We start from the raw sequence: 27,526 nt of genomic DNA, 5'->3' as shown, positions 1-27,526 counted from the left end.
ATTCATGCCAGCAGGGTCTTCCAGTGCCACTGAAAGCGCACCTCGCCACAAGTTTCCCCAGGCAATGGCGGGAGCAGAAGATTCCCTCATCAGTAAATGGTGGGACGTCTCCGCGAAACATGTGTGTCGTTGAACAGAAAATCCCACCAATGCTAAAGAGATTACCAAGTTGGGGTCATTTAGACCACAGTTAGTGCAAGACACCACACTGGTGGAAGAGTTGAAGGCAGCGCTAGGAACAGCTTAGTCCCAGTTTGCACTCTTTGGTCAAAATCATCCCTAAGCTCTTTCTTTTTTTAATGCAGGTGCGAAATTTACGACTACTAATATCAAGTTAATTAATCCCTCAACAACCTATCCTACATAAAAGTAAACTCTTGCCCCAAATGTCCTCCTCTACTGAAAGTGCTGGTACATATGGGCCCACAACAACTGGTTGTTCTTCAATGTTTCATGTGTGTAAACCCTTGTTGCGAGTGACAACAGGGTACTTATACCTTGGGGTCGATCACATGTTAGCCTGCACTGTACACCATCATCCAACCATGACATGCATACCATTTTACAGAGGAGACGAGAAAAATATAAATTCATCCGCATTAACCAAGAGCTCATCTGCTCTCATTTATTAATGTGGTAATGACTACAGGATCAAGTTTTGTTGTGAACACCATCTCTTGTCACAATTAACCCAAACATATGAAGAATTATGTTGAACTCAGTCAATTAAGAATTATGTTGAGCTCAATCAGAATGAGGAGGTATCAGCAGCCACGTTTTGGGAGTCCTTGACAGCGATAGTCTGGGGGGAAACTATTTTAGATCCAGAAGGATAGAATGGAGAGGGAGAAGCAACAGTTGTTGGATGAGGTAGTTGAGGTGGATAGGCGGTACTCTGAGCCTTCATGAAGGAGTTGTTGGTGGAAAGTAAGAAGCTGCAGGGCCAGTTTGACCGGTTGACGACGGGAAGGGTGGTGGGGTCAGCTGCGGCAGGGTGTGCAGTAGAGAATGGGGAAAAGGCAAGCCTCATGTGGGCCCACCAACTGAGGCGACAGGCAGCATTGAGGAAATCCTTCAGGTGAAGGCGGGGAGAGGCTGGTGTCAGATCCAGAGAAGATAAATGAGGTATTCAAGGCCTCCCATGAGGGGCTGATATGTGTCAGCTTCTTGATGGGCTGGAGGAGGGGAAGAGGTAGGGGCTGGAGGAACCATTAGGGCTAAAAGAGGTGATGGGAGTGCATTGGCATGATGCAAGCAGATAAGGCACCCGGGCTGGATGGGGAGGGGGACAGGTGCAAGTGCCGCAGGTGATTGCGTCAATGGACACAGAGAAGGCTTTGACCGGGTAGAGTGGAAGCATTTGTTCGAAGGGAGGTTGGGTTTGGGCCATGGTTTGTGGTGTGTGTTCAGTTCCTGTATGCATCCCCTATGGCAAGTGTGTGAACGAATTAGACAAATTAGGGGTAATTTGGGCTGCATAGCGAAATGAGGTAGGGGTATCTGCTGCTGTTCGTGCTGACGATCAAGCCCTTAGTGATGGCACTCAGCTGAGTGGTGGGAGATTGAGGGGGGCAGGGAGTACCAGTTGTCGCTGCATGCTGATGACCTGTTGCTGTTCGTGATGGACCCGTTAGAAAGCATGGGCAGAATCATGGGCTTACTAGAGAGGTTTGGGGCCTTCTTGGGCTCTAAATTGAATTTTGGGAAAAGTGAGGCGTTCCCGGTGAACGCTTCAGGGGGGGGTGAACCTGGGGGTTCTGCCATTTAAGGTGCTGTTGGACATATTCAGCAAAACTGCAACAATCTGGTAACATCATAAGGCTAGAGACTAGTCATGACGTAAATGTTTAGACTATGGGAAAGCGCGTGAGAAAGTGCATGGGAAACTGTACTGTGTCAGGGAAATATTAATTCATCTTGAACAAGTGATTAATGTCTAATTAACTAATCACCTGATGAGTGATTGATACCTTTCTGAGCGAATCAAAGGGATCTCAGCTGAGAGCTAAAACCAATGAAAAATGTGTAAGGGACTAAACTAGACATAAGGATTTCCTTAAGAATATGATTGTATTATAAATTTTTCAGAAGAATTCTAACCTTCCGTAATTCTTGAAGCATTTGTTGCGATTACTTTGATTTTGAAGTATTTTCTTTACCTTTTTCTTATGTTAATGTTTTTAATGAATTTTCGCTGCATTCTGGCAAGTTTATGTATTATTTTGATCTAAGTTTTGATTCGGTTCTTATGCTCGTGTATTAAGTGAGTTTTTAGTAATAAAGTGTGTTTTGGACACCTCAATCAACCGGACTGAGTACCTTATTTCTGGAAGAATAAAATAAGAGATCCTACAGGTGCCAAAGGAGGGCTTCTGGGGATCCTGGTAACTCATGAGTGGGCCATGATGCATAGGTGGAACTTGACGGGGTTGGTGGTGAAGGAGGACCTTAAACGGTGGGATACTCTGTGCTGAAATTGGCATGGAGGGTGCAGGTGGTAAAGATGAACATATTGCCAAGATTCCAGTTTGTGTTTCAGTCCCTCCCGATTTTCCTCCCCAAGGCCTTTTTTCGGAAGGAAGATGTGTTAATCTTGGAATTTGTGTGGGCAGGGGGGGTTCCAAGGGTTAATAGGCTATGTTGCAAAGGCCGAGGCTGGAACAGGGGCTGGTGCTCCCCACTTTGTTGCATTATTATTAGGCAGGGAATGTGGAGAAGGTGAGACAATGGTTTGGGGGGGGGGGGGGGGGGGGGGGGGGCAGATTGGGTCAGGTTAGAGGAGTCGTCTTGCGAGGGGACGAGCCCGAGGGTCCTTGTGACAGCCCCACTGCCATTTGTCCTGAGGAAGTACATGAGTAGTCAGCTAGTGAATTCATCCATAAAAATCTGGAACAGCTGAGGAAGCACTTTAAAGTAAGACACATGTAGGTTTGCGCCGGGGGGAGGGACATGTTTGTGGAGGGCAAGTTTGCTAGGCTAGAGGAACTGCAGGAGAAGTTTGAGCTAACACAGGGGAGTGAGTTCAGATACTGGCAGGCGCGGGACTTTGCGTGAGACGTTTAGCTGCTGCTGTATAAAGAGTTAAAGGTGCTGATCCTTTTCCACAAACACCTTTAATTTATTTCAACAGATTTGCACAAAACTCTAACATCACATCACCTGACACAAGCGCCACCTGAAGACCCTTTACATATGTGTCAATTATTGGATACTTAACATAAATGAGACAACTAATTGGAATGTCTCTTAACACATTAGGTCTCCCCTTAACATCAAGTCTCCCCTTCCTTGGAGAAAAAAATAATTAGGGTGAAAACAAAATTACAAGAAACTGAAAAACACAGACAAAATGCCCCCCTTTTTTTCATTTTTGGAAGAAAAAAAAAAGTTACAGAAGCAGGCGCCCTTCATTAATAATATCCAAAATTTCTGTGAGCTAGCCCCTCTCTTTGTAAAACAGTCTGACAATTGATAGCGACTGTCAACCCATTTAATTTTTGCTATTTTCCCTCTGTCCAACATCTGCTTCAAACTTGTGATGTCTATCCTTAACCATTTTTCATTGACACTTTTTGGAGAGTGCACATTTTCCACAGTTATTTATTGTCAATGTGGCATTCAATAGGTATATTACCTAAATACCCTAATCCCAAAATTTCTGCCAATATCAGATATATAAACGGCCATATCCACCGCCTCCACAAGGCTTAACGTCTCAGCAGCTAAAGTGCTTTTGACCACTCTCCTTATTTTCTTTGTTTCCCACACAAGAGGGCAACATTTACCATTGTTCCCCAAAATTATAAAATCTCCTGCGCTTGAAACCCCATCACATAAATTTGCATAGGACGCATCACTATAAACTATGAGTTTCAAGTGCCGATGGTCACCTAAAACCAGGAACCTCAAAACACAGTCGTGCATTTTTAATTTGGCCAACTCTTTATTTGCTCTTATTATGTCTTCCACTTTGGGATCATTCATTTTTGTACTCAACTCTAATACATCAAAACTCACGTCGGTCTAGTCTGTCTGCCTAACCAATTCAGTTGCCCAAATAAACTTAGCAGTTGCTCTTTTTCCATCTTTGAAACCATTGCGTCTTTTTGTGAAACCCGGCCATGGCTAATTGCTATTGGGCTGATGCTTTCCAAATAAGATTGCTGATGTAAAGTTGCCCCTAACTTAGTCTGTCCGATTTCCTGACCAACATATTTAAATGCACCTGAAGCCTGACTTCCAACACTGAATTCTTTCCTCAAACCAGAGATTACAATAGCATCGAAATCACTAGTCCCACCCCACAAAAAAATCATTGACATGCATCATAAAGATGCCAGAAAGATTTCCTTTATAGTGCCAGTAAAACATTGCCAGATCGGCTTTCAACTGGCAACAGCCTAACTTTAACAAAACTGACCTTACCGAAAAATACCAGACTCCAGATGCATCATTTAATCCATATAGACATTTGATCAACTTCCAGGTTAGCTGCAGTGTTAGCTGCCTCTTTAGGAGGACGGAGAAAAATGTCTCTGTGGAGCTGATGCCCCTGCAAGAAGGCAGCATTTATATCTATAGATTTGCATTCCCATGCCTTCGTGGCTAATAGAGCCAAGAAGATCTTTAAAATAACCTTTCCTGCCATAGGTGAATCTACCCTTAAATCCTGATCTTCTAAGTTTTCTTCAAATCCCCTCACCACAAGCCTGGCCTTTGCCTTATAAGTTCCATTCAGAAGAACATTTTCCGTGCAAATCCATCTATGGGATAGAGCTCGTTGTCCCCTATCCGGTACTGCTGTGTATACCCCAAATTTACTCCAACTATGCAGTTTTACTGTTTGGCATCTATGATTACTTTTTCATCTAACTTATTGGAAGCCACCAAAATCTCACATGCATGTGGGCTTCTACTCCTATTAGTATTTGTAGGCTTACTCATGTTCCGAGACCTTGATAAACTACGTCCCCTCTCCCGCCTGGTATCCCGCTCTGTACTGCTACTGCTCGATCTTTCCCTTCTACTGTGGGATGTCCTTTCAATAGTTCTCGATCTTTTCCTGTGGACCTTTCACTATCCGATGTACTATCTGAACTGGCACTGCGTTTCTGTGCCCTCCATTTTTGAACTTTGTGTTCCCAATCCATTGTCTTGACTCCCTCCACTGAATGCTGTACATTCAACCAATGTTTATACTTTCCAGTGGCCTTCCCTGCTCTACTAATGACAGTTGCATCCTGTCATTGACTAGACCCTTTAGGCAAGTATGTCACTTTTGTACCAACTTTTGGCAGTTGTCCTTTCGGGAAAATGTCCTGTACTATATCATCAGAAGTGTTGTGCTCCTCTACAGAAACCCTGTCTATATCAGTTAACTGGTCCTCATAGTTCTGTAACACGTGCGTACCAGATGACCCTGGTTCCTCGTCATGTCTGTCTGCTCTGTCTAAATTTGAAAATTTGTAATCTGTACCCATTATCCTTGATGAATGCACCCTAACAGTTTGATTGCCATGTTGCAAAATAATTGTTTTGCCATCTATGCCTATGATCTTCCTTGGGCCTTTCCATTCATTAGAATTGTCTCTCTTATAGTATACTATGTTTCCTTGCTGAAAAACGGTATTTGATGGTCGTACATTATGCCTCAAAGCTCTGCAAATTCTTTCAGAGACTTGTGCTTTCAAAAAAGCTTTACTACTGCTATGTAATGCATTTAAATGCTCAGAATAGGCAGAGTTAATTGTAGTCCCTTCACAAGCTGGAGACTGGTCATCCAAAATGGACGGAATTTTAGGATTTCTACCAAACACTGATAGTGACTATAGCCCCTAACCATCTGCAATGAATTCTTTGCCCATGCTAAAGCTGAATTTAGCTTACAGTTTGGTCTATCTGCCAAAATTTACCGGAGCATGTAATCTATTACTGCATGGTTTCTTTCACACACACCATTACTAAATGGGCTTTCTGCAGCCTTATTCAGAACTGTGATATTCACGTTTTCACACATATCCCTGAACTCATCATTAGCAGATTCTCCCCCATTGTCCGTAAGGAATTTTGGTGGTGGGCCCATTCCTGTCCCTATCCATTTTTCCATGATTTGATCCAGAATTACTCTCTTTTCTTTACTTCGTACAATCGTTGATTGACTAAATCTGGTTGCTATGTCTACAAAATGCAAAATAAATATATTATTGGCTTTATCCCAGATCTTAAGGTCCATGCCCACAATGTTGTTAAAATCCCTGGCCAAAGGTAGGATTACTCTCAGTCGCGCTGGTGTCTTTCTGTACTTCCTACAAACTTCACAGCGATCACTAACCTATTCTATATAAAAGAAAATTACTGCGGATGCTGGAATCTGAAACAAAAGGGAAAATGCTGGAAAATCTCACCAAGTCTGGCAGCATCTGTAGGGAGAGAAAAGAGCTAATGTTTCGAGTCCGATGACTCTTTTCTATTAGTTTAGTATAGTCTTCATCCCTTACCCTTGCATCGTTTCGTTAATTTTTCAGCCTCTGAGGAGACGGATGCGCAAATTGCCTATGCAGTTTTAATACAAGTTTTTTATCAGCTAAAGTCCCATTTACACATCCTTAACCACTGTACTTGAAATATTATTTGTCAGTAATGGAATACAATAGTGTCCCGACTGTGTAAATTGTAAACCCACCGTCTTTCCAAAACTTTTGCCTTATCCTGTTCCATATCCAGTTTCTTCATCGACGGTCTGCTCAGAAGCAAAGGTATCTCACTTGATACAACATCCGTGCTAATGAAATGATTCACTCCCGCAATATTGCAAGGGATCACCACTCTTTTCAGCAACTTCTGAGTATTATCATCCCCAAACCTGAAACTTGTGGAACTTTCAAATTCCTTAACCTTGTTACGATTTTCAGCATTCAAGGAGTCCAGATAACATTTTAACCAGTCAATCCCACACACAGTAGATGTGCAGCCACTGTCCAATACAGCACAATTGAAGGATTCTGCAACCAACACCCTCATCACCGGCGTAAAACTGCTTGTAAATAGGACAATGCCTTCTTTCTCGTCACTATCTTTTTCCTCTTCTGACTCTTCCGTGTCATATGTCGCTTCACTCTATTGTAACGTGTTGGACAGTTGAAAGCATAATGGTATTCAGAATCACATCAAAAACATCGATTTATCATGCACCATGCATTTCTGGGGTTCATCTTTCTATTGTCGGTTCTAACTGGATTTCTGTCTTCATAATTTCCGCTTCCCGATCTCCGTCTTGGAACCTGTTTGCCTGTTTGTAGCCGTACGATTTTGCCATCCTGTTAAGTAGTGTATCTTCCATATTCTGTTTTATTGCAGGCTGATCTATTTGAGTCATCAGAACCATCGGAAACAAATATTTCCCCAGAAACTTTTTTAAAGCTTCCGTCATCTGATCGAATAAGGTATCCTTATCCGCAAACTGAACTCCTGTCAAAACCAGGAGCGTATCCGTGTTGCTCACTCTAACACAGTCAAGTAATTTAAAAACCAACACAGACTTTGGAAATTCCAGGTTGTGTTTCTGCAGCCTTTTATATAGTCTGCCAAATTCCATTATATAGTCTTCAATGGAGAAATTTTCTATTTTCTATTACCTATCAAAATCCGACCATGCTTCATACAAGTCATCTTTCTTATAAATCTTATCCATGTAATGTAATAGAGTCTGCAGACCTACTTCTGAGTCTACCTCTTCTAATTCCAGCTCAGAAAACACATTGCGCTGATTTACTGTCATAAGGTAAAGAAAAGCCAATGCCATATCATGTTTTCTCTTTCCCAAGGCAGTTCACATAACTACTGCACTTCTTCATTGGGGTTGTACGATCCTCTTTCAGAAAATAAGGGGGAGGGAGTCATATCCAGCCATCTTTATCCGAAGTTCAACCATATATCTTTGGGTTTTTTTTTCTTCTCACTCACTCCTTGGTTTGGTCTGGAAAAGTTGCATCTTCCAACCCTTAACATTGGCACAGGAACTGTCCTCTGCTACCATTTGTAAGACGTTTAGGTGCTGTTGTATAAAGAGTCAAAGGTTCTGATCCTTTTCCACAAACACCTTTAATTTACTTCAACAGACTTGCACAAAACTCTAACGTCACATCACCTGACACAAAGGCCACCTGAAGCCCCTTTGCAAGTCAGTGTCAATTATTGGATACTTAACATAAATGAGACAACTAATTGGAATGTCTCTTAACCAATTACTTAACACTTTGCACGCAAGGAGTTGCCTTCATTCCTTCAGGTACTGGAATTTCCACTTTTGGATAAAATGTTGCTCCCAGATGAAGGCGGAATGGTAAGATTGGAGATAAATATGGGTGGTTCGGAGAGCAGGGCACAACCATAGTGAAAACGATCAAGCTGAGGTGGGAGGAGGAGTTGGGGAGGGAGATAGGTTGGGGGCTTTGGTGCAAAGTAATACGCCGAGTGAACTCAACCTCTTCCTGAGCAAGATGAGTCTTATACAATTTAAGGTAGTATACTGGGTCCACATGACACGGGCCCGGATGAATGGGTTTTTCCCTGAGGTAGTGGACGGGTGCAAGAGGTGTAGGAGGGGGCTGGGAAACCATGCCCATATGTTCTGGGGGTGTGAGGAGTTAGAGAACTTTTGGGAGGTGATGTTTAGGAACCTATCGAGGATCATAGGGTTTGAGCTGACCCTTTGGTGGTGATCTTTGGGGTGTTAGAGGTGCCAGAGCTGCAAGAGGGAAGGAGCTGATGTTATGGCCTTCACCTCTCTGATTGCCTAGCGACAGATATTTTTGAATTGGAGGTCAGCTATGCCACCGGGGGTCATGACATGGTTGGGAGACTTGAACGAGTTTCTCAGGTTGGAGAAGATAAAATTTTCCCCAAGGGATCAGAGGAGGGCTTTCAGGTATGGTGGAAGCCTGTCATGACTTTTGGGGGAGGGGGGGGTTAGGTGAAAATGTGCAAACTGTACACTCTATTGGATGTTAGTATGTTGAACGTGTTTTGAATAAAATACATGTTTCTCTTGAATTCCAATAGTTCCGGCTGCAAGACTGGAAGAACTCCCATTGAATTTCAGGGCCTGTGTCTGAATATAACTATCTGAAAGACTCTTGTACTGTAATATCAACAACAGCTTGCATTTGTATAGTATTTTTGATGTAACGTAAGTCCCAAGGTTTCAACGGAAGTGGAATCAGAAAATAAATGTCACTGAGCCGGATAAGGAGCATAGCAACTTTTGACTAGAGGTCATGCAGTGTTAGAAAATTTGTAATTTCTTCGAAAATATCTGTGGAATTTGTAATTGTTTTCAAACATGTTTGAAAAGTAATTTTAAGAGTTTGCATCAATTGTAAAGGGATCAATTGTAATTAATTTGATAAGAAAAAATGTGACCTGGGGACCCTTGACCTGGAAGCAGTACCAACAGAATGTAAGTTAAGAAACTGGCCAGACACAAAGGAGAGCTACAAGCAGAGGAGCTGGAAGATGAAGACCCAGATAGATGCAGAGACAGAGAGAGGGCACAGAAAGAGATGACGCAAATCACTCTCTTGAAGTGGTCAGTTTTCTCCTGTTTGGCAGAAAAGGAGACACAATCTCTTATTGGCGATTGTAAAGAGATCAATTTTAATTTCTCTGAAAAGAAGAAAAATTCCATGTGTCCTGGGGTTGCTTGACCTGGAAGCACTACCAAAAGGAAGGAAGTGAAGAAAAAAACTGAGTGGTTGGCTGACACAAAGAAGAGCTCCAAGCCAAATGGTTGGAGTGTGATAGCAGTCAGCACACAGAAACAGACAGAAAGAGAAAGCAGACAGAGAATAAAAAAGAGGAACACACAATTCTTGTGAGCATAAGAAGTAAATCACTCTCTGGAAAAGGTTTGTTTTTCTGAAAAGGAGACAGTAGCTCTTGGAGGTACTGTGTGAGCTTGCTAAGAACATCTCATACCTGGAAAACTAAGTGAATAGATTAAAAGATACTGAAGAGCTGTTCCCTGCCCCCCAGAAGTGACCAAACCGTGAACCAGGTATCGTTAGTTGGTCAGTACAAAGGGAACTCTGGAAAGCTACACCATCGGGATTGTAGTGACCTGAGGGACAGCGGGTTTATGGAAGTGTACACTAAAATAAGCAAAATGCTGTGCTTGCTGGAATCTGAAACAAGAACAAAGGAGACTGGAAAATTCAACAGGATTGCCTTAAGAGACAACTTCTGTGGGGCAGGAGTAAGGCTGATATGGTGGTTCTTCCTAAGGATTGAGTTTTGCGAGCAGGAGTAGGTTAAGAAATTAGTTCTGTGCAGAATGTTTGTGGTTGCACAAGATGCATTGTCTAATAAAGTGAAATATGCCGTTTTATTTGAAGTATCATTTGCCTGTTGAATCATGTGTAATTGGTGCTGTTGCTGATTCGTATTTAAGTAAAAGCTACAAAAAGTGGAAACTTGTTGGTTATTTCTTTAGTAAATTTGGTTATTTTGATTTATGGTTTTCCCACGGGGATTAGAACACGGAGACATTAAAAAAGGTAACCAAAAAAATTGCCACAGACGTCAAATCCAAGGACTGGCTTAAAGGAGGGGTGATAGGTGGAGGTGAAGAGCTTCAGGAGGGAATTCCAGACTTAGCGCCTAGAGTGCTGAAGGCATGGTCGAAGAAAATTGAAGGTACACATGAAGCTCGTATCGGAGTACAACAATGTCTCAGGTAGACGTGGGACTGGAGGACGTTTTAGAAGTATGGACAGGTGAGGTCATGGAAGGATTTGAATGCAAGAATGATGATTTTAAAGCAAGGCGTTGCTGGGCAAGGATCCAATCTGGGATAATGAGCACAGGAGTGGTGTTTGAAAGGGATTTTGTGCGAGTTAGAATTTGGAATGAACCCAAATTATTGGAGGAGATGAGCTGGAAGGCCAACCAGGAAAGATCAGAGATGAGCTGGAAGGCCAACCAGGAAAGATCAGAGTGATTAAATCTGAAGCTAACAGTAACATTAATAATGGTTTCAACAGTAGGTGGGCTGTGGTAAGGCAGCGACAGATGATATTAAGGAGGTGGAAGCTGGTTGTTTTAGTGATGCTCATCTCTTGGAAGCTGGTTGTTTTAGTGATGCTCATCTCTGCGTCAAGTATCACATACCAAATGAGAGTCACCCTACACTGCACAACACCACAATAGTTTGATGTGTTTTGTATAACAGTACAGGTTGGCATGAATAGGGCATAGGAAGTACGTGGGAGGTGAGGGCTGGCGGGATTCTTCAAAATGTAAACATAATGCTGCAGCACAGAGACAAGCCTTCTATTCAGCCCACCTCCAGACCCAGCAGCCTCCACACCCGTTTCAGGGTCACCCCCAACCCCTACCTGCGGTGGCTATTTTTAAAGGTTGGTTTCACCAAGCTGAGAAACCGGGAGCTGGGACAAAAATCTGGGCCATCAGATTTTTGTCCTTGCAAATACTTTGACATGGGTTATTTTAATACTAATCAAAAATTGAATTGCAATTACCAAGTTCAAATTACACAATATTCAATGAATCTGAGAATGCACTGAAAACATTAATTAACATTAATTACTTTGAGAAATCCACTTAACACTAGCAAGTTAATTATAATTGATTACAATGAACATTTGATGGCATCAGATAAGGGCTGAAAGAATAGAATTACTATTTTAAATGTTTAGAATCATTGCATTTAACTTTTACTTTCAAGTCATTGATTAAAGACCAAATGGACACCCCAATCTAGTTCATCACATTAAGGCTAGCCTATATCAGGCTGTCCGAGCTGGCAGTTAACGTAAGTAGTTCCACAAAAATAATTCTAAAACCTACTTTTGCTGGCCCTCTCTGGCAACATCACTGAAGGTAACACGTGCATCACATCACATGCATTGTGCATGCTCTGACCAGTTCTGACCTGAAATGGCAATCGCGATCCTCAGGCCATGATTTGCATCTTAAAATGAGCTTTGAGCTTCCAGTTGTGGACCCTTGCAAAATAGCACTCACTGCTAATGAGAGTTAATTGGGTGACAAGACTAATAATTGAGTTTTCATTCGATTCCAGTACCATCTTGTTAGTGTCTGTCATTGGAGGTGAAAAGCAGCCAAAATGCATTTCTAAGATTTTATTGAAGTAATGGATGTTGTTCTGGGAGAAATGTATTCCCGTGTTGTACATCCGTTGTCAGCATTAGTACAGGTATTCCCCAATCAGGGGCTGGTTTAGCTCACTGGGCTAAATAGCTGGCTTTTAAAGCAGACCAAGGCAGGCCAGCAGCAAGGTTCAATTCCCGTACCAGCCTCCCCGGACAGGCGCCGGAATGTGGCGACTAGGGACTTTTCACAGTAACTTCATTGAAGCCTATTCGTGACAATAAAGCGATTTTCATTTTCATTTCATTTCCTTTGTTCCACCATTGGCTGTATCTTCAGAAGTTGGGGCCAAGGCTCTAGAATTAAACCGCTCTGTCTCTCTCCTCCCTTATGATCTTTAAAATATAGCTATAATAAAAACAGAAAATGCTTTGGGCCACTGACCCTGAAAGCAAATTGTAGGCAATCACGCGATGGGTGAATGCCTAGGGGGGTTGATTAAGAGGCCCACCTTGGTCCTCTGGGACTTCATCTCTGTTGTTTTAGACCATATCCCTCACACCCCTCCACCCACCCGTCGTGCCCCCTCATAGCCTTCATGGCGCCTTCATGCTAACCCATACCTCCAATTACCTGCCCATTTCTTCCTCATACATCCATGCCACTTCTATAGTCACTCACCCAGTGACCACCATGGCCAGACCTCAGGAGCAACATGGAGATTTTAAAAAACAATAAATTTATAACAATCTTAAGTTCTCGCTCAAAAATATTTGATAGTGAAAAAATACTCTATGGTGACTCCTTATGATTTTTCTACCATTGGTTATATGACCCTAAAGTGCACATTATATGCATAAACATGTGTGACGTATACTGGAATTTGAAAGCAGCAAATCATACCTGAAGCTCAGGGGGTCCAGAAACAATTTGTAAAGATCATTATAATGAAAGGAAATTTTTTTTTTAGTAAATCGGTTAGATTAAATATGAAGGAATATAACAAGATCAAAAATTAAATGATACAAAAACTTGCACTTCAGAAAACATTAAACACATTGCACATACTGCATGGATATCTGAAAATCATTCTCTTTGGAAATTTTTGATATATTTTGAATGTTGAGTTACAGTAACAATCCATGTGCTTAGTGTTATGAACCCAAGTTAATAAAAGTACAGACAGGCAAATGAACTTATGAACCAGTTTTGAAGCTGGTACATTGATTGAAGGTGTGATAGCTTCATTTTACCAGGTGTAGAGTCAGCACAGACGCATTAGAAAGTATGATAATGACAGACAGAAAACAATTTTGGTTTTGCTATTTTATTTCAAGTGTAGAGCTGTGCGTGATTTGATGTGTTTAGGTTACTTGCCTGAGACTGTGAATTGATGTTGGCACCCTGCTTCACGAGAGTTTTGACCACATTACCTTGTCCAGCCAGAGATGCAATGTGCAGGGCTGAGTTTCCTTTCTGTTAAGAGAAATAAATAATTAGCAAGAAAGGCAGAAAACCCAGAACAAGCCATCTCGTTCAGGGGTCCAGAGGGAAAGTGAGAATGGCAAATGAATCTGGAGCAGGAAAGAATGTATGTTCTAAGAAAGGGGAGGGCATTTAAGAAAGCTCCTATTAATGTTCATGTTCAGTGACTTTCTGTACATTAGACTATACCATAAAATTCATCTGTGTAGAGTTAAGTTTACTTGTGCATAAAATCTTCTGATGATCAAATCTTTAGAATATCACAATTTGGTGAAAATGTAATGCAGCTGTTAAATATATGTCAATTTTGGTTATCTTCCAACCATAACAAACATGACGTGGGTTCAGTTATTCAGCCCTTTGAGCTTGCTCTGCCATTCAACAAATCATGGCTGACCTTTTGCACAATTCCCAAATCCCTTAACTACTTTGGTGTCCAAAAATCTGTTGATTTCTTTCCTGAGTATATTCAATGACTGAGCGTCCACTGCACTCTGGAAAAGAGAGTTTTCAAAGTTCATTATCCTTTCAGTGAAGACCTTTTTCTTCATCCCAGTACTAAATAGCCAACGCTTTATTCTAAGACTGCAACCCCTAGCTCTCGACTCCCCATGCAGGGGCAACATCCTCCCAGCATCTAATATGTCAAGCCTCTTAAGAATTTTCAGCTACTCAGAGAAAGCCAACATGGATTTAAGGGCAAGTCATGCCTGATTAATCTGATTGAATTATCTGAAGAGATGACGAAAGTAGTATACAGGGAAATGCCTCTGGATGTTATTTATATAGACTTCTGGAGTTCCCTCATTACAGACTGTTAACTAATGTTAGCTCATTGAATTTAAGACAAATTATTGACCTGGTTAGCAAACTGGCTGAGCATTGGCAGACAATGAGTAGGGAGAATGTGACAAATGATACACAACAAGGATCGCTGTTGGGGCCTCAACTACCCACTGTATTTATTGATGACTGAGATGATGGGGTAGAAAGCCAAGAACTCCAAGGCTTAAACTACGAGAAGGGATTACACAAAGCACAGTTGTATTCTATGGAATTGAGGAAGTTTGTAGTGATTTTGTCAAAATTTTCATGCTATTAAGTGGAAGATATGGGCGGCACGGTGACAGAGTGGTTAGCACTGCTGCCTCACAATGCCAGGGACCCGGATTCAATTCCGAGCGCAGGTGACTGTCTTTGTGGAGTTTGCATGTTCTCCCACTGTCTGCATGGGTTTCCTCTGGGTGCTCCGGTTTCCTCCCACAGCCCAAAGATGTGCAGGTTAGTTGGATTGGCCATGCTAAATTGCCCCTTAATGTACAATGGTTAGGTAGGGTTATGGGGGATTGTGCCTAGGTAGGGTGCTCTTTCAGAGGATTGGTGCAGCCTCGATGGGCCAAATGGCCTAATTCTGCACTGTCGGGATTCTATGATGATATGGGCTTAAATTTCCGTACCACTGGTTTTGAAGCATCGCATGGATGGGGTTCCCTCGGAGATTCCATCCGCCCCAGACAAAAGGCAATTTTATGGTCAGGGAGAATGCCCACCCTTGCCCCATTAAGGTCCTTAAGTGGCCACTTAATAGCCCCCTCCCAGTCAGGCTTAATTTTCAGGCTGGTGGGCGCCCGATGTCGGAGGGTGATAATAGAAAGATTTCCTGTCCACAAACTTGGATCGGAAGGTGGGGAAGGGGGAGGGACAAGGGGCTCCAACGGAAGCCCCCTTCTGATTGGGGATGCCGTCCCTTCATGGACTGATGATCCCCAGAATTCTCTCCCTATCTCCGGGCAGCAGGGTAGCATGGTGGTTAGCATAAATGCTTCACAGCTCCAGGGTCCCAGGTTCGATTCCCGGCTGGGTCACTGTCTGTGTGGAGTCTGCACGTCCTCCCCCTGTGTGCGTGGGTTTCCTCCGGGTGCTCCGGTTTCCTCCCACAGTCCAAAGATGTGCGGGTTAGGTGGATTGGCCATGCTAAATTGCCCGTAGTGTGCTAATAAAAGTAAGGTTAAGGGGGGGTTGTTGGGTTACGGGTATAGGGTGGATACGTGGGTTTGAGTAGGGTGATCATGGCTCGGCACAACATTGAGGGCCGAAGGGCCTGTTCTGTGCTGTACTGTTCTATGTCTATGTCTATCTCCGGCTTATCCCCCGTCACAGAGTTCGCCCCTTCGCGGCCACACAGGACATCCCCTACCTTCCCCTCCCTGGTACCTCTGCCACCCAAATTGGCACCGGTTCCCTGCACTTAGTCTCAGGAATGACGTTGCAGAACCTCTTCCTGTCACTGCAGTTCAATGCCTGGATTAGTTGGAGAGCTTTGGCCAAAAACTCTCCAAGTGAGGATGGAAGTCCCACCTGCTGCCAACTAACTCTCATTTGATTGTGAAATGGCAGCAGGGAGCCGGCAGGGATGTGCTCCCCGCTGACTCTTCATTCTGAAGATTCAGGCCATTGAGTGAATAGAAAAAAACTGTTTCCACTGATTGAGGAGCCAAGGACTGGAGGGAGTGCAGAAAACTCCCATCTACAAATGGCAATTAATATTAAAATCATTTGTTAATTTTAAAATTGGTACTAATTTTTTTGTGATAAGGGATATTGGGCAAAGGTAAGTAGAGCTAGATCACAGGTCAGCCACAATCTCATTGAATAGTGGAACAGGCTAGATGGCTAAATGTCCTACTCTTGTTCCTATATTCCTAAACTGATAATTAGGGCCTCATGAAGTTGTACTAAATGCTTCCATAATACTCCAATCCATTTTTAATAACGGCTAACATACCATTTGTTTTACTAATTGCTCGCTGGATCTGCATGTTAACTTATTCTGACAAGTGAACAAGTTCACCCTGATACCTCTGGATACCAGCTTCTTCCATTCTCTTGCCATTTAAATATAATACTGACTTTCCATTTTCCAAAATGGACAACTTCACATTTCTCCATAATATGGCCCAGATTCTCACTAAGTTACGTCAATTTGGGGGGGAATTGAAAAATGTCAGGTGGTACCCGATTCCAGATTCCCAATTCTCTATTCCCAATTCCACCAATTTTTGCTGGCATGGGGAAAGGGTGTGGGTAGCCAGCCTACATACAGCACTCCTGCCCTTGCCAGCTCTATTGAGAGTTTGGGCAATTCAAACCTTTTCTACAATGTTGGTGGCGTCATGCCTCTTCTGTTAGTAGACATGATTCACGATTTGTCAGAGGAGTCACGAACCACAAAGGGATCCCGGTCTTGAGTCATCAACCAAAAAAAACAGGCATTCAACATTTCCAGTGAATTATGTTTGCCCTTTTACCTTCTCATAAAGCTGTCAATCAATCACAACCATTCATACCCTCAATGCTCTTAATCGTGTGTAAATAGACATAGGCAATAAAAACCTATCCAAAGAAACAGCAGTTTATACAAAGATAAGAGCATGCTAATTACGAGCAGGAATAGACTATTCTCTCCTTCAAGCCTGTTCCGCCATCCAGCAAGATCATGGCTGATTTGACGGTGGACTCAACTCCACATCCTACCGACCACCAATAACCCTCGACTCCCTTGTTCGTCAAGAATCTATCTTCCTCTGCCTTAAAAATATTCAATGGCCCCGACTCCACTGCTCTCCAGGGAAGAGAGTTCCAATGACTCATGACCCTTGAGAGAAAACATTCCTTCTCATCTCGATGTTAAGTGGGAGACCTCTTATTTTTAAACGGAATGACAATAAGGCAAGGTTTGTGTCCTCCTTTCTCTTTTGACAGCCTCGATCTGTTGTTCTCCCCTTGGATAATGTGGGGATGAAGTGATGATGTAGAACCATACTATTCAGAAAGTTCCTTAAATTCTGGAAATGAATTGGGTCCCATTGTCACAAATGACTCTTTCAGGAATCCCTTGCTCGGCAGACAGAACTGATATTGCTGAAATGAATATTGTAGTTCTGAAATCTTTCACCGTTCTGATAAAATGGAACTTTCAGAGAACACGGAAAGAGGCTTTTTAACCTGAAATGTCTGCACTGGTCCTCAAAAGGAGCAATTCATCTCATGTCACTCCCCTGCCTTTTCCCCTAGCCTTGCAAATAATGGTCCATTTCCCTTTTGAAAGGCTTAATCAATCCTGCCTCACAGGAATATCTCCATTAAATCTTCTCTCAGCGTTCTCTTTTCAAAAAAGTACAGTCCCAACTTCTCCAATCATTCCAGATAACTGAAGTCCCTCATTCCTAGGACCATTCTTGTAAATCTTTTCTGCACTCTTTGCCTTCTAACCTTCCTCGGGTGTGGTGCCCAGAACCGGACACTCCAGTTGAAGCTGAGCTTGTTTTCTATACAGGTTTAACATAACTTCCCAGTCTTTGTCCCCTATGGATAAAGCCCAGGATGCCATATGTTTTATTAACCATTCTCTCAACATACTTTATACTTTCAATGATTGAGACATAGATGCACCCAAGTCGCTCTGCTCCTGCACCCACTTTTAGAATTGTAACTATTACTTTATATTTTCTCCCTGTGTTTTACCTACCAATATGAATCACTTCACAGCTTCACACTTCTCTGCATTAAATTTCATCTGCAACTTGCCTGTTCATTCCACCACCATGTGGAAAGTTTCCAGGCCATGGGCTGGCACAGAGTAACATTGCATGAATGGCATTTCCTCTGGGATTCCAACTGTCTCGACCTTAACACAATTTTACAGTGGGGTGGGCAGGACCCCAGATGGGGAACCCACCCTTTCCCCAATAAGGCCGCTTAATGGTCACTTAAGGGCCTTTTCTCGTCCAGCCTCAATTTTCAACCTGCTGGGTGTTGGATAACACAAGGTAGAAATAGAAAGATATTTGGGGTTGGAGCTGCTTCTATCAGAAATCTCTTTCTGACTGGATCGACTTTTAATTTTTACACAAATATTCAGAAAAGTAGGGGGATTCTAATTTCATTATCTTATTTTTGATGGATTTATTAATGGAGCATAACACTTCTTTCTCAATGGAAATGTACTTACGTCTGCCAAAAATCTGAGAAATATGATCCTTATTATGTTTTGAAGTACTGATCTGCTGTGTTTGAATGGCCGAATTTATGACAGGCAGACTGTTCCACCAATATATTGTTGATAGCTCATTTCTAGAAATGTATTTTGAATGTTTTGACAACATTTAGTACATTGCACTTAATAAGTTATGCATCTCGAGACCCAGACGGCCCAGGGGGTGGCCATTCAGGAGCTGCAGCAGCAGGCCGCTGAGCGGGAGGAGGAGGCCGTGGTCCTCGTGGGGAAGGTGGAGTTGCACGAGGCACTTCACAAAAAGTGGCAAAGCCGCTTGGAGGAGCTGGACTTTCGCACAAGGCGAAAGAATTTGAGGATCCTGGGCCTGGCGGAGGGGCTGGAGGGGTCGGATCTTCCGTCTTATGTGACCATGATGCTGAGCTTGTTGATGGGAGCGGGGTCCTTCCATTTGCCCCTGGAGCTTGAGGGAGCCCACAGAGTGCTGGCCAGGAGGCCCAAGACGAATGAACCCCCGCGGGCGGTGCTGGTGCGGTTCCATCGATTTAGTGACCCGGAGTGGGCCAGGGGGGTAGAAGGGAGGCGGTATCGTCATGGGGGAACGGTCAGGCAGGGTGTGCTGGCCTGCGGCAAGCAGTCGATGAGCTATGGGTAGTCGGCGAGGGAGGGGGGTGGGGTGCCCTCTGATCCGGCTGATCACCTGGAACGTGAGGGGGCTGAATGGGCCGGTTAAGAGGGCTAGGGTATTTTCTCATTTGAAGGGGCTGAAGGCGGACGTGGCTATGCTCCAGGAGACCCACTTGAAGGTGGCGGACCAGGTTCGTCTGAGGAAGGGGTGGGTGGGGCAGGTTTTCGACTCAGGATTAGACGCGAAGAACCGGGGGGTGGCGATTCTGGTGGGGAAGAGGGTGGCGTTCGAGGCGGCTGAGGTGGTGGCGGAAAAGGAGGGCAGATATATTATGGTGAAGGGTAGGCTGCAGGGAGAGAAGGTGGTGCTGGTTATGTGTATGCCCCGAATTGGGATGATGCTGGCTTTATGAGGCGCATGGTGGGCTGCATTCCGGACCTGGAAGCAGGGGGCTTGATCATGGGGGGAGACTTTAACACGGTGATAGATCCCCCACTGGACCGGTCCAGTTCAAGGACGGGTAGGAGGCCGGCGGCGGCCAAGGTGCTGAGGGGATTTATGGACCAGATGGGAGGGGTGGATCCCTGGAGGTTTGGGAGGCCGAGGGCGCAGGAGTATTCCTTTTTCTCCCATGTCCATAGGGTTTACTCCCGAATAGATTTTTTCGTCGTGAGCAGGAGATTGATCCCGAAGGTGCAGGATGCCGAGTATTCGGCCATATCAATTTCAGACCATGCTCCGCACTGGGTCGATCTGGAGATGGGGGAGGCGCGGGACCAGCGCCCGCTCTGGCGCCTGGATGGTGGGATGCTGGCTGATGAGGAGCTGTGTAGGAGGGTCCGGGGAAGTGTCGAGGGGTATCTTGAGACCAACGACACGGGGGAGGTCCGGACGGGGATGGTCTGGGAGGCTCTGAAAGCAGTGATCCGGGGGGAGCTGATTTCCATCCGGGCCCAGAGGGAGAGGAGGGAGAGGGAGAGATTGGTGGGGGAGCTCCTGGACGTGGATAGGAGGTACGCGGAGACCCCAGAGGAGGGGTTGCTGGGGGAACGGCGTAGTTTGCAGGCCAAGTTTGACTTGTTGACCACCAGAAAGGCGGAGACACAGTGGAGGAGGGCGCAAGGCGCGGTATATGAGTATGGGGAGAAGGAAAGCAGGATGTTGGCGCATCAGCTCCGCCGGCGAGATGCGGCTAGGGAAATTGGTGGAGTGACAGATAAGGGTGGGAATGTGGTGCAGAAGGGGGCAGAGGAACCTTTTACGAGGAACTGTACCGGTCGGAGCCACAGGTTTTGGGGGGGGGGGGGGGGGGAATGGGAATGCTTCATGAACAGGCTATGTTTCCCAAAGGTGCAGGAGGAGCTGGTGGAGGGGCTGGGGGCGCCGATAGAGTTGGAGGAGCTAGTCAGGGGGATTGGTCAAATGCAGTCAGGTAAGGCGCCGGGGCTGGATGGGTTCCCGGTGGAATTTTATAAAAAGTATGCGGATCTGGTGGGTCCCCTGTTGGTGCGAGCCTTCAATGAGGCATGGGAGGGGGGGCTTTGCCCCCAACGATGTCACGGGCGCTGATCTCTCTGATCCTGAAGCGGGATAAGGACCCCTTGCAGTGTGGATCATACAGGCCAATCTCACTCCTCAATGTGGATGCTAAGTTGCTGGCGAAGATCCTGGCCACCAGGATAGAGGACTGTGTGCCAGGGGTGATACACGAGGATCAGACAGGATTTGTCAAGGGAAGACAGCTTAACACGAATGTGCGGAGATTGTTAAATGTTATTATGATGCCGGCGGTGGAGGGGGAGGCGGAGATAGTGGTGGCGCTGGATGCAGAGAAAGCGTTTGATAGAGTTGAGTGGGGGTATCTGTGGGAGGTGCTGGAGCGGTTCGGATTCGGGGAGGGGTTCATCAAATGGGTGAGGTTGCTCTACGAGGCCCCGATTGCGAGTGTAGTTACCAATGGAAGGAGATCAGAGTACTTCAGGCTCTACCGTGGGACCAGGCAGGGGTGCCCCCTGTCCCCCTTGCTTTTTGCACTGGCGATAGAACCTTTGGCTTTGGCGCTGAGGGAGTTGGGGAGGTGGAGGGGCCTGGTGCGGGGTGGGGAAGATCATAGGGTATCGCTGTATGCGGACGACCTGCTGTTGTATGTGGCGGACCCAGAGGGGGGAATGCCGGGGGTGATGGAGCTGTTGGCTGACTTTGGGAGCTTTTCGGGCTATAAGTTAAATCTGGGCAAGAGTGAGGTATTTGTGGTACACCCGGGTGATCAGGAGGAGGGAATTGGGAGGCTCCCGTTTAAGAGGGCAGTGAAGAGTTTCAGATACCTGGGGGTGCAGGTGGCCAGGAGTTGGGCGACTCTCCATAAGCTTAATTTTACCAGGCTTGTGGAGCAGATGGAGGAGGAATTCAAAAGGTGGGACATGGTGCCGCTATCGCTGGCGGGTAGAGTGCAATCCGTCAAGATGACGGTTCTCCCGAGGTTCGTGTTCCTTTTTCAGTGTTTGCCCATCTTTATCCCTCGGGCCTTTTTTTAGGAGGGTGACTAGCAGCATCATGAGCTTTATTTGGGCGCATGGAACCCCGAGGGTGTAGAGGGTCTTCTTGGAGCGGGGTAGAGATGGTGGGGGGCTGGCGTTACCCAATCTCTCGGGGTATTATTGGGAGGCCAATGTGTCAATGGTGCGCAAGTGGGTGATAGAAGGGGAGGGGGCAGCATGTAAGCGGTTGGCGATGGCGTCCTGTGGAGGCACAAGATGGGCCCTGGTAACGGCGCCGTGGCCGCTCCCTCCTGCGAGGTATACCACGAGTCCGGTGGTGGCGGCTACCCTCAAGATTTGGGGGCAGTGGAGGCGACATAGGGGGGAAGTGGGGGGCTCGATGGAGGCTCCGTTAAGGGGGAACCATCGGTTCGTCCGGGGGAACATTGATGGGGGGGTTCCAGGGTTGGCACAGAGCGGGCATCAGACAGCTGAGGGACCTGTTCATTGATGGGAGGTTTGCGAGCCTGGGGGAGTTGGAGGAGAAATTTGGGCTCCCCCGGGGAACATGTTCAGGTATCTGCAGGTAAAGGCGTTTGCTAGGCGGCAGGTGGAGGGATTCCCTTTGCTTCCTGCGAGGGGGTTGAGTGACAGGGTGCTTTTGGGGGTCTAGGTCGGGGATGGGAAGATATCTGATATCTACAAGGTAATGCAGGAGGTGGAGGAGGCGTCAGTAGAGGAGCTAAAGGCTAAGTGGGAGGGGGAACTGGGGGAACAGATCGAAGATGGGACATGGGCTGATGCCCTGGAGAGGGTTAACTCTTCCTCCTCATGTGCGCGGTTTAGCCTCATCCAATTCAAGGTGCTGCACCGGGCCCACATGTCCGGGTCTAGGATGAGTAGATTCTTTGGGGGTGAAGACAGGTGTGTCAGGTCCTCGGGGAGTCCAGCGAACCATGCCCATATGTTCTGGGCATGCCCGGCACTGGAGGAGTTCTGGAAGGGGGTGGCGAGGACGGTGTCAAGGGTGGTAGGATCCAGGGTCAAGCCAGGCTGGGGACTCGCGATTTTTGGGGTTGGGGTGGAGCCGGGAGTGCAGGAGGCGAAAGAGGCCGGTGTGCTGGCCTTTGCGTCCCTAGTAGCCCGGCGGAGGATCTTGCTACAGTGGAAGGATGAGAGACCACCAAGCGTGGAGACCTGGATCAATAACATGGCGGGATTTCTCAAGCTGGAGAAGGTCAAATTTGCCCTGAGAGGATCGGTACAAGGGTTCTTTAGGCGGTGGCAACCTTTCCTTGACTTTCTGGCTCAGCGATAGGGTACTGGGTCAGCAGCAGCAGCAACCCGGCGGGGGAGGGGGGGGATGTTGACTATGTTTGCTTATTTAATTTTAATTTAACTTATTTTTAAGTTCTCTTGTTGTTTACTGGGTTTGGGGGGGGGGGGGGGGGGGTGGGATACATGCGTTGATACGGGGGTGTTACAGTTTTTATGGTGTTTTATTGTTGTTTTTCATTGTTTGTTGTTATATTTTCTGTAAAGATTTTCAATAAAAACTATTTTTTTTTAAAAAGTTATGCATCATGTCCCATCATATGTCTATCTAGGTTATTTTCAACTATTTTTGTTTCAGATACAGTTGACGTCATCATCTGGCTCTTTTTCTATTAGCTCAGCAACTGCTGCACAGGTTGTTAATTTATTTTTCTGCACATCAATTTTTTGTTTTTAAATATTTTTTATTAGGGTTTTTCAAATTTCATTGCCAACTTTACACGTATTTACAGTGTTTTATATTCATTGTGGTTCAGGCAGTAATTTGTCATCAACCTGTCTCTTGCAGTCATCTTATCTTCTGCCTGTCCCACGTACTTCTTGGGCGCATTCATCCCCCCACCCCTCCCCGTCCCCTTCCTTTCTCTTCCTTGTTCCGTGACTTGTCCCGCGTGTGTCCCACTCTCCCCCCCACCCTTTGCCCTCCCTACTTTATTGGCTGCTGGCCACGAACATGTCTTGAAACAAGTTGGTGAACAGCCTGATCAGGCTAGGTCAGACAGCGAGTCTCAAGCCTTGCGTGGTGCTGCTGATCACCAGCCGAGCAGGAGTCTCCGGCATACGATCAAGGAGGCAAAGGGTAAGGCATTAACCCCCTTCCCTATGGAGAGCTCTGGCTGTTCGGAGACCCCGAAGACTGCCACCAGCGGAAACAACTCCTCCCTCACTCCCATAACCCTGGACATGGCCTCAAAGTAGGAAGTCCAGGACCCAGCAAGTCTGGGGCAAGACCAGAACATGTGGGTGTTGTTGGCCAGAATTCCCTGGCACTGTTCACATTTGTCCTTCACCTCTGGGAAGAATTTGCACATGTGTGTTCTAGTTAGGTGTGCCCTGTGCACCACCTTTAGTTGCGTTAGGCTCAGCCTTGGCCACATGGAGATTAAGTTTGCCATGTGCAGTGCTTCGATCCAGAGCCCTCCCCCTAACTCCTCGCCTAGCTTTCCTCCCACTTTATCTTTGTCTTGTCCAGGGGTGAGCGTGCCTCATCAAACAGTAGTCCATATATTTCCACAAAGTTCCCCTACCCTAGCTCGTCCGTGTTCAATATTTCCTCCAGCAGTGAATGTTCTAGGATCTGGGTGTATGTCATTGTTTCCTTGCAGAGGAGGCTTTTGACCTGTATGCACCTTAGATCACTCCCTCTTGGGAGCCAGAACTCCTCCATGAGTTCCCTAAGGGTCACTAATCTCCCATTCGTATACATGTGCCTAACCATCAGTGTCCCCTTGTCCTGTCTCCACCTTTTGAAGAAGATATCCATTTGTTGCGAGAGTGAACCTGTGATTGTTGCACAAGCTCTCTTCCATCCTCACCCACTCCGCTCCCAGTTCCCAGACCAATCCCCACGCTCTCCCGCAAACAAACGGCATAATTAGCTTGTCCACTGTGCTGAAAAAGGCTTTTGGGATCTAGATCAGGAGGGATCTGAACAGGAAAGGAACCTGGGCAGAAATTTAAATTAAAAAAAAAATATTTTTCATTCTCCTCCTTTTTCACATTTTCTTCAAAATTTACATCCACAAACAATCAAAGGTAACAAATGCAATGTCAATCCCCTTAGCAACAACAACAATCCATCCTCCCACCAACCCCCAAAAAACAACCCACATGTCAACACAAACATCAAATACAAAAGGAATCAGGAATCACCCATAGTCACCATCAACATACACAGTCCTCCCCCCCAACCATAATGAATAACACTCATGAATTGTAGAACACCTCCATCCTTCCCCTCAGTTCAAACTTCACCTTCTCAAGAGTTGAGAATTCCAGGAAGTCCCCCCGCCACACCGGGGCACAGGGTGGAGAGGCCTCCGCACCTGCTTCCAACCCCGGCTGGTCTGACACCCTGAATATGGCCTCCCGAGGGCTCGGGTCCAGTTTCACGTTCACCACTTTAGCGATTACCCTAAACACCTCCTTCCTGTAATCCGCCAGCTTTAGACCGGACCAAAACATTTGAACATTGTTTATGGGACCCCCCCCTCGCAATGTTCACACACATCTTCTACCCCCTCAAAGAGCCGGCTCATCCTCGCCTTTGTGAGGGGTACTCTATATACCACCTTGAGCTGTATCAGCACCAACCTCGTGCACGAGGTGGAGGCATTCACTCTCCGGAGCACCTCACAACACAATCCCTCCTCCATGCCCTCTCCCAACTCTTCCTCCCACTTTGCTTTGATCCCTTCCAGCGGTCCCTACTCCTCTTCCAAAATAACTGCGTAAACCACTGACACTATCCCCTTCTCCAGTCCCCCTGTCGTCAGCACCTCCTCCAGCAATGTGGAGGCCGGCTCCACCAGGAAGTTTTGTATCCCCTTCTTGGCAAAGTCTCGATCCTGCATGTAACTAAATATTTCCCCCAGCTCCAGCCTGTAGTTCGCTCCCAGCTCCTTCAATCCTGAAAACCGACCCCCTAGAAATAAATCTTTTAGTGTCCTAACTCCTTTCTCCTCCCATCTCGAAAAGCAGCCATTTCAATTTGATTGTCTGCACTTTCCCCGCCAGGGAGAGTGGGAGTGAGCCCCACCTCTGCAGGTCCTTTTTAACTTCCTCTGCCAGACTCATCAGGTTCCGCTTGTGGATCCATGTCCAGTCATGGGCTATTTGGATCCCCAGGTACTGGAATTTGGTCTGAGTCAGTTTGAACAGCAGTCCCCCCAGCTCTGCTCCTCCTCCCTGTGGGTTCAAAGGAAAAATGTTGCTCTTACCCAGGTTACGTTTGTAACCTGAGAAGGCTCCAAACTACCTCAGGGGTTTCATTATTCCTTCCGTTCTGGCCAGGGGGTTCGAGATGTAGAGCAGGTCATCTTTTTGGAGTGAGACTCTATGTTCTCTGTCTCTCCTTTGGATACCTCTCCACGCTTTGCCGCTCTATGAGTGATCGCCAGTGGCTCGACTGCCAGAGCAAACAGCAGCAGGGATAGAGGGCATCCCTGTCTCATGCCTCTGTGCAGCTGAAGTATTTAGAGCTGGTGGTGTTAGTCTATACGCTCCCAGTGGGAGCGCTGTACAGTAGTTTCACCCAGGAGGTGAACCCCGGCCCAAATCCAAACTGTTCTAGCACGTCTATCATTTGACCCTGTCAAAGGCCTTTTCTGTGTCCAAGAAGATGATCACTTCTGGTGTTCTTTCTCAGGATGGGGTCATGATCATGTTTATCAGGCACCTGATGTTCGCTGTTAGCTGCCTGCTCTTGACAAAGACCATCTGATCTTCTGCATCTACCTCTGGCACGCAGCTCTCCATCTGCCTTGCTCGGGCCTTCGTCGGGATCTAAACATCAGTGTTAAGGAGTGAGATGGTCTGTATGACTCACACACCGTCAGGTCTTTGTCTTTTTTGGGGATCAGCGATATCGAGGCCTGAGCCAGCATTGATAGCAGGGTTCCCCTTGCTGGCGAGTCTGTGAAAATCCCCAGCAAGTGCGGGGCCAGTGCTGATGCAAATTGTTTTACAGAAGTCTGCCAGGAATCTGTCTGGCCTCAGCACCTTCCCCGCCTGCATGGAGTTAATGCTCTCCATGGCTTCCCTCAGTTCTAATGGTGCCTCCAGGCCCCAATTCCTATGTTCCCCCACAACTGGTATGTCTAGTCTATTGAGGAATTGCTTCTTCTTCGAGTCCCCCTTTCGGGGCTCGGAGATGTACAGCTCTCGGTAGAAGGTGGCAAAGCATTCGTTAATCCCCTCTGGCGCTGCGAGTGGTTTGCCGCTGCTATATTTTACCTGGGTTATTTTCCTTGTGGCTGTCTGCTTTCTCAGCTGCTGAGCCAGCAGCCGGCTGGTTTTGGCTCCATGCTCGTAAAAGGTCCCCCATGTCTGGCGGAGCTGGTGCACTGCTTTTCCAGTGGAGAGCAGGTCAAAGTCCATTTGTAGCTTTATCCTTTCCAGCAGTAGTTCCATGGTTGGGGCTGATGCACCTCCAGTATGGAGTCGGCCAGCTGTTTCGCCAACTCCAACGTGGGGCCACCACCAAACACATCTTCCCTTCACTCCCTCTGTCAGCATTCCCAACCACCAGAAGTCCTTTCTGCACATCAATGACATTCTCCATTCATCAACCAACTCAATCCACTCGTTTACTGATAATTCCACTGCATATTTATCAATTTCTTTCAAATTATAAACGCTTAAATTTACAAACCCCAATTATCTTGGAGAGGTTTCTATGCTGGTTTCTGTGCTCTTCGACTGGCAAACACACATTTTGCTTCTTTCAGTTTTTAAATG

At 46.0% G+C, this 27,526-nt stretch overlaps 1 protein-coding gene across 28 annotated transcripts in view; it reads right to left on the bottom strand.

Moving 5' to 3' along the window:
* The window catches only part of ank2b (ankyrin 2b, neuronal), a 1,110,754-nt gene that overhangs the window by 395,837 nt on the left and 687,391 nt on the right, over positions 1-27,526 (bottom strand). For all 28 annotated transcript variants that reach the window (XM_038792202.1, XM_038792212.1, XM_038792216.1 and 25 more), the window contains one exon: positions 13,507-13,605. In XM_038792202.1, coding sequence (XP_038648130.1) covers positions 13,507-13,605 — 99 coding nt within the window. The remainder of the gene's footprint in view (positions 1-13,506; positions 13,606-27,526) is intronic.

This window comes from Scyliorhinus canicula, chromosome 3 (assembly GCF_902713615.1).
Source record: "Scyliorhinus canicula chromosome 3, sScyCan1.1, whole genome shotgun sequence".
NCBI classification, from domain to species: Eukaryota; Metazoa; Chordata; class Chondrichthyes; order Carcharhiniformes; family Scyliorhinidae; genus Scyliorhinus; species Scyliorhinus canicula.
This window is presented reverse-complemented; position numbering and strand designations above follow the sequence as displayed.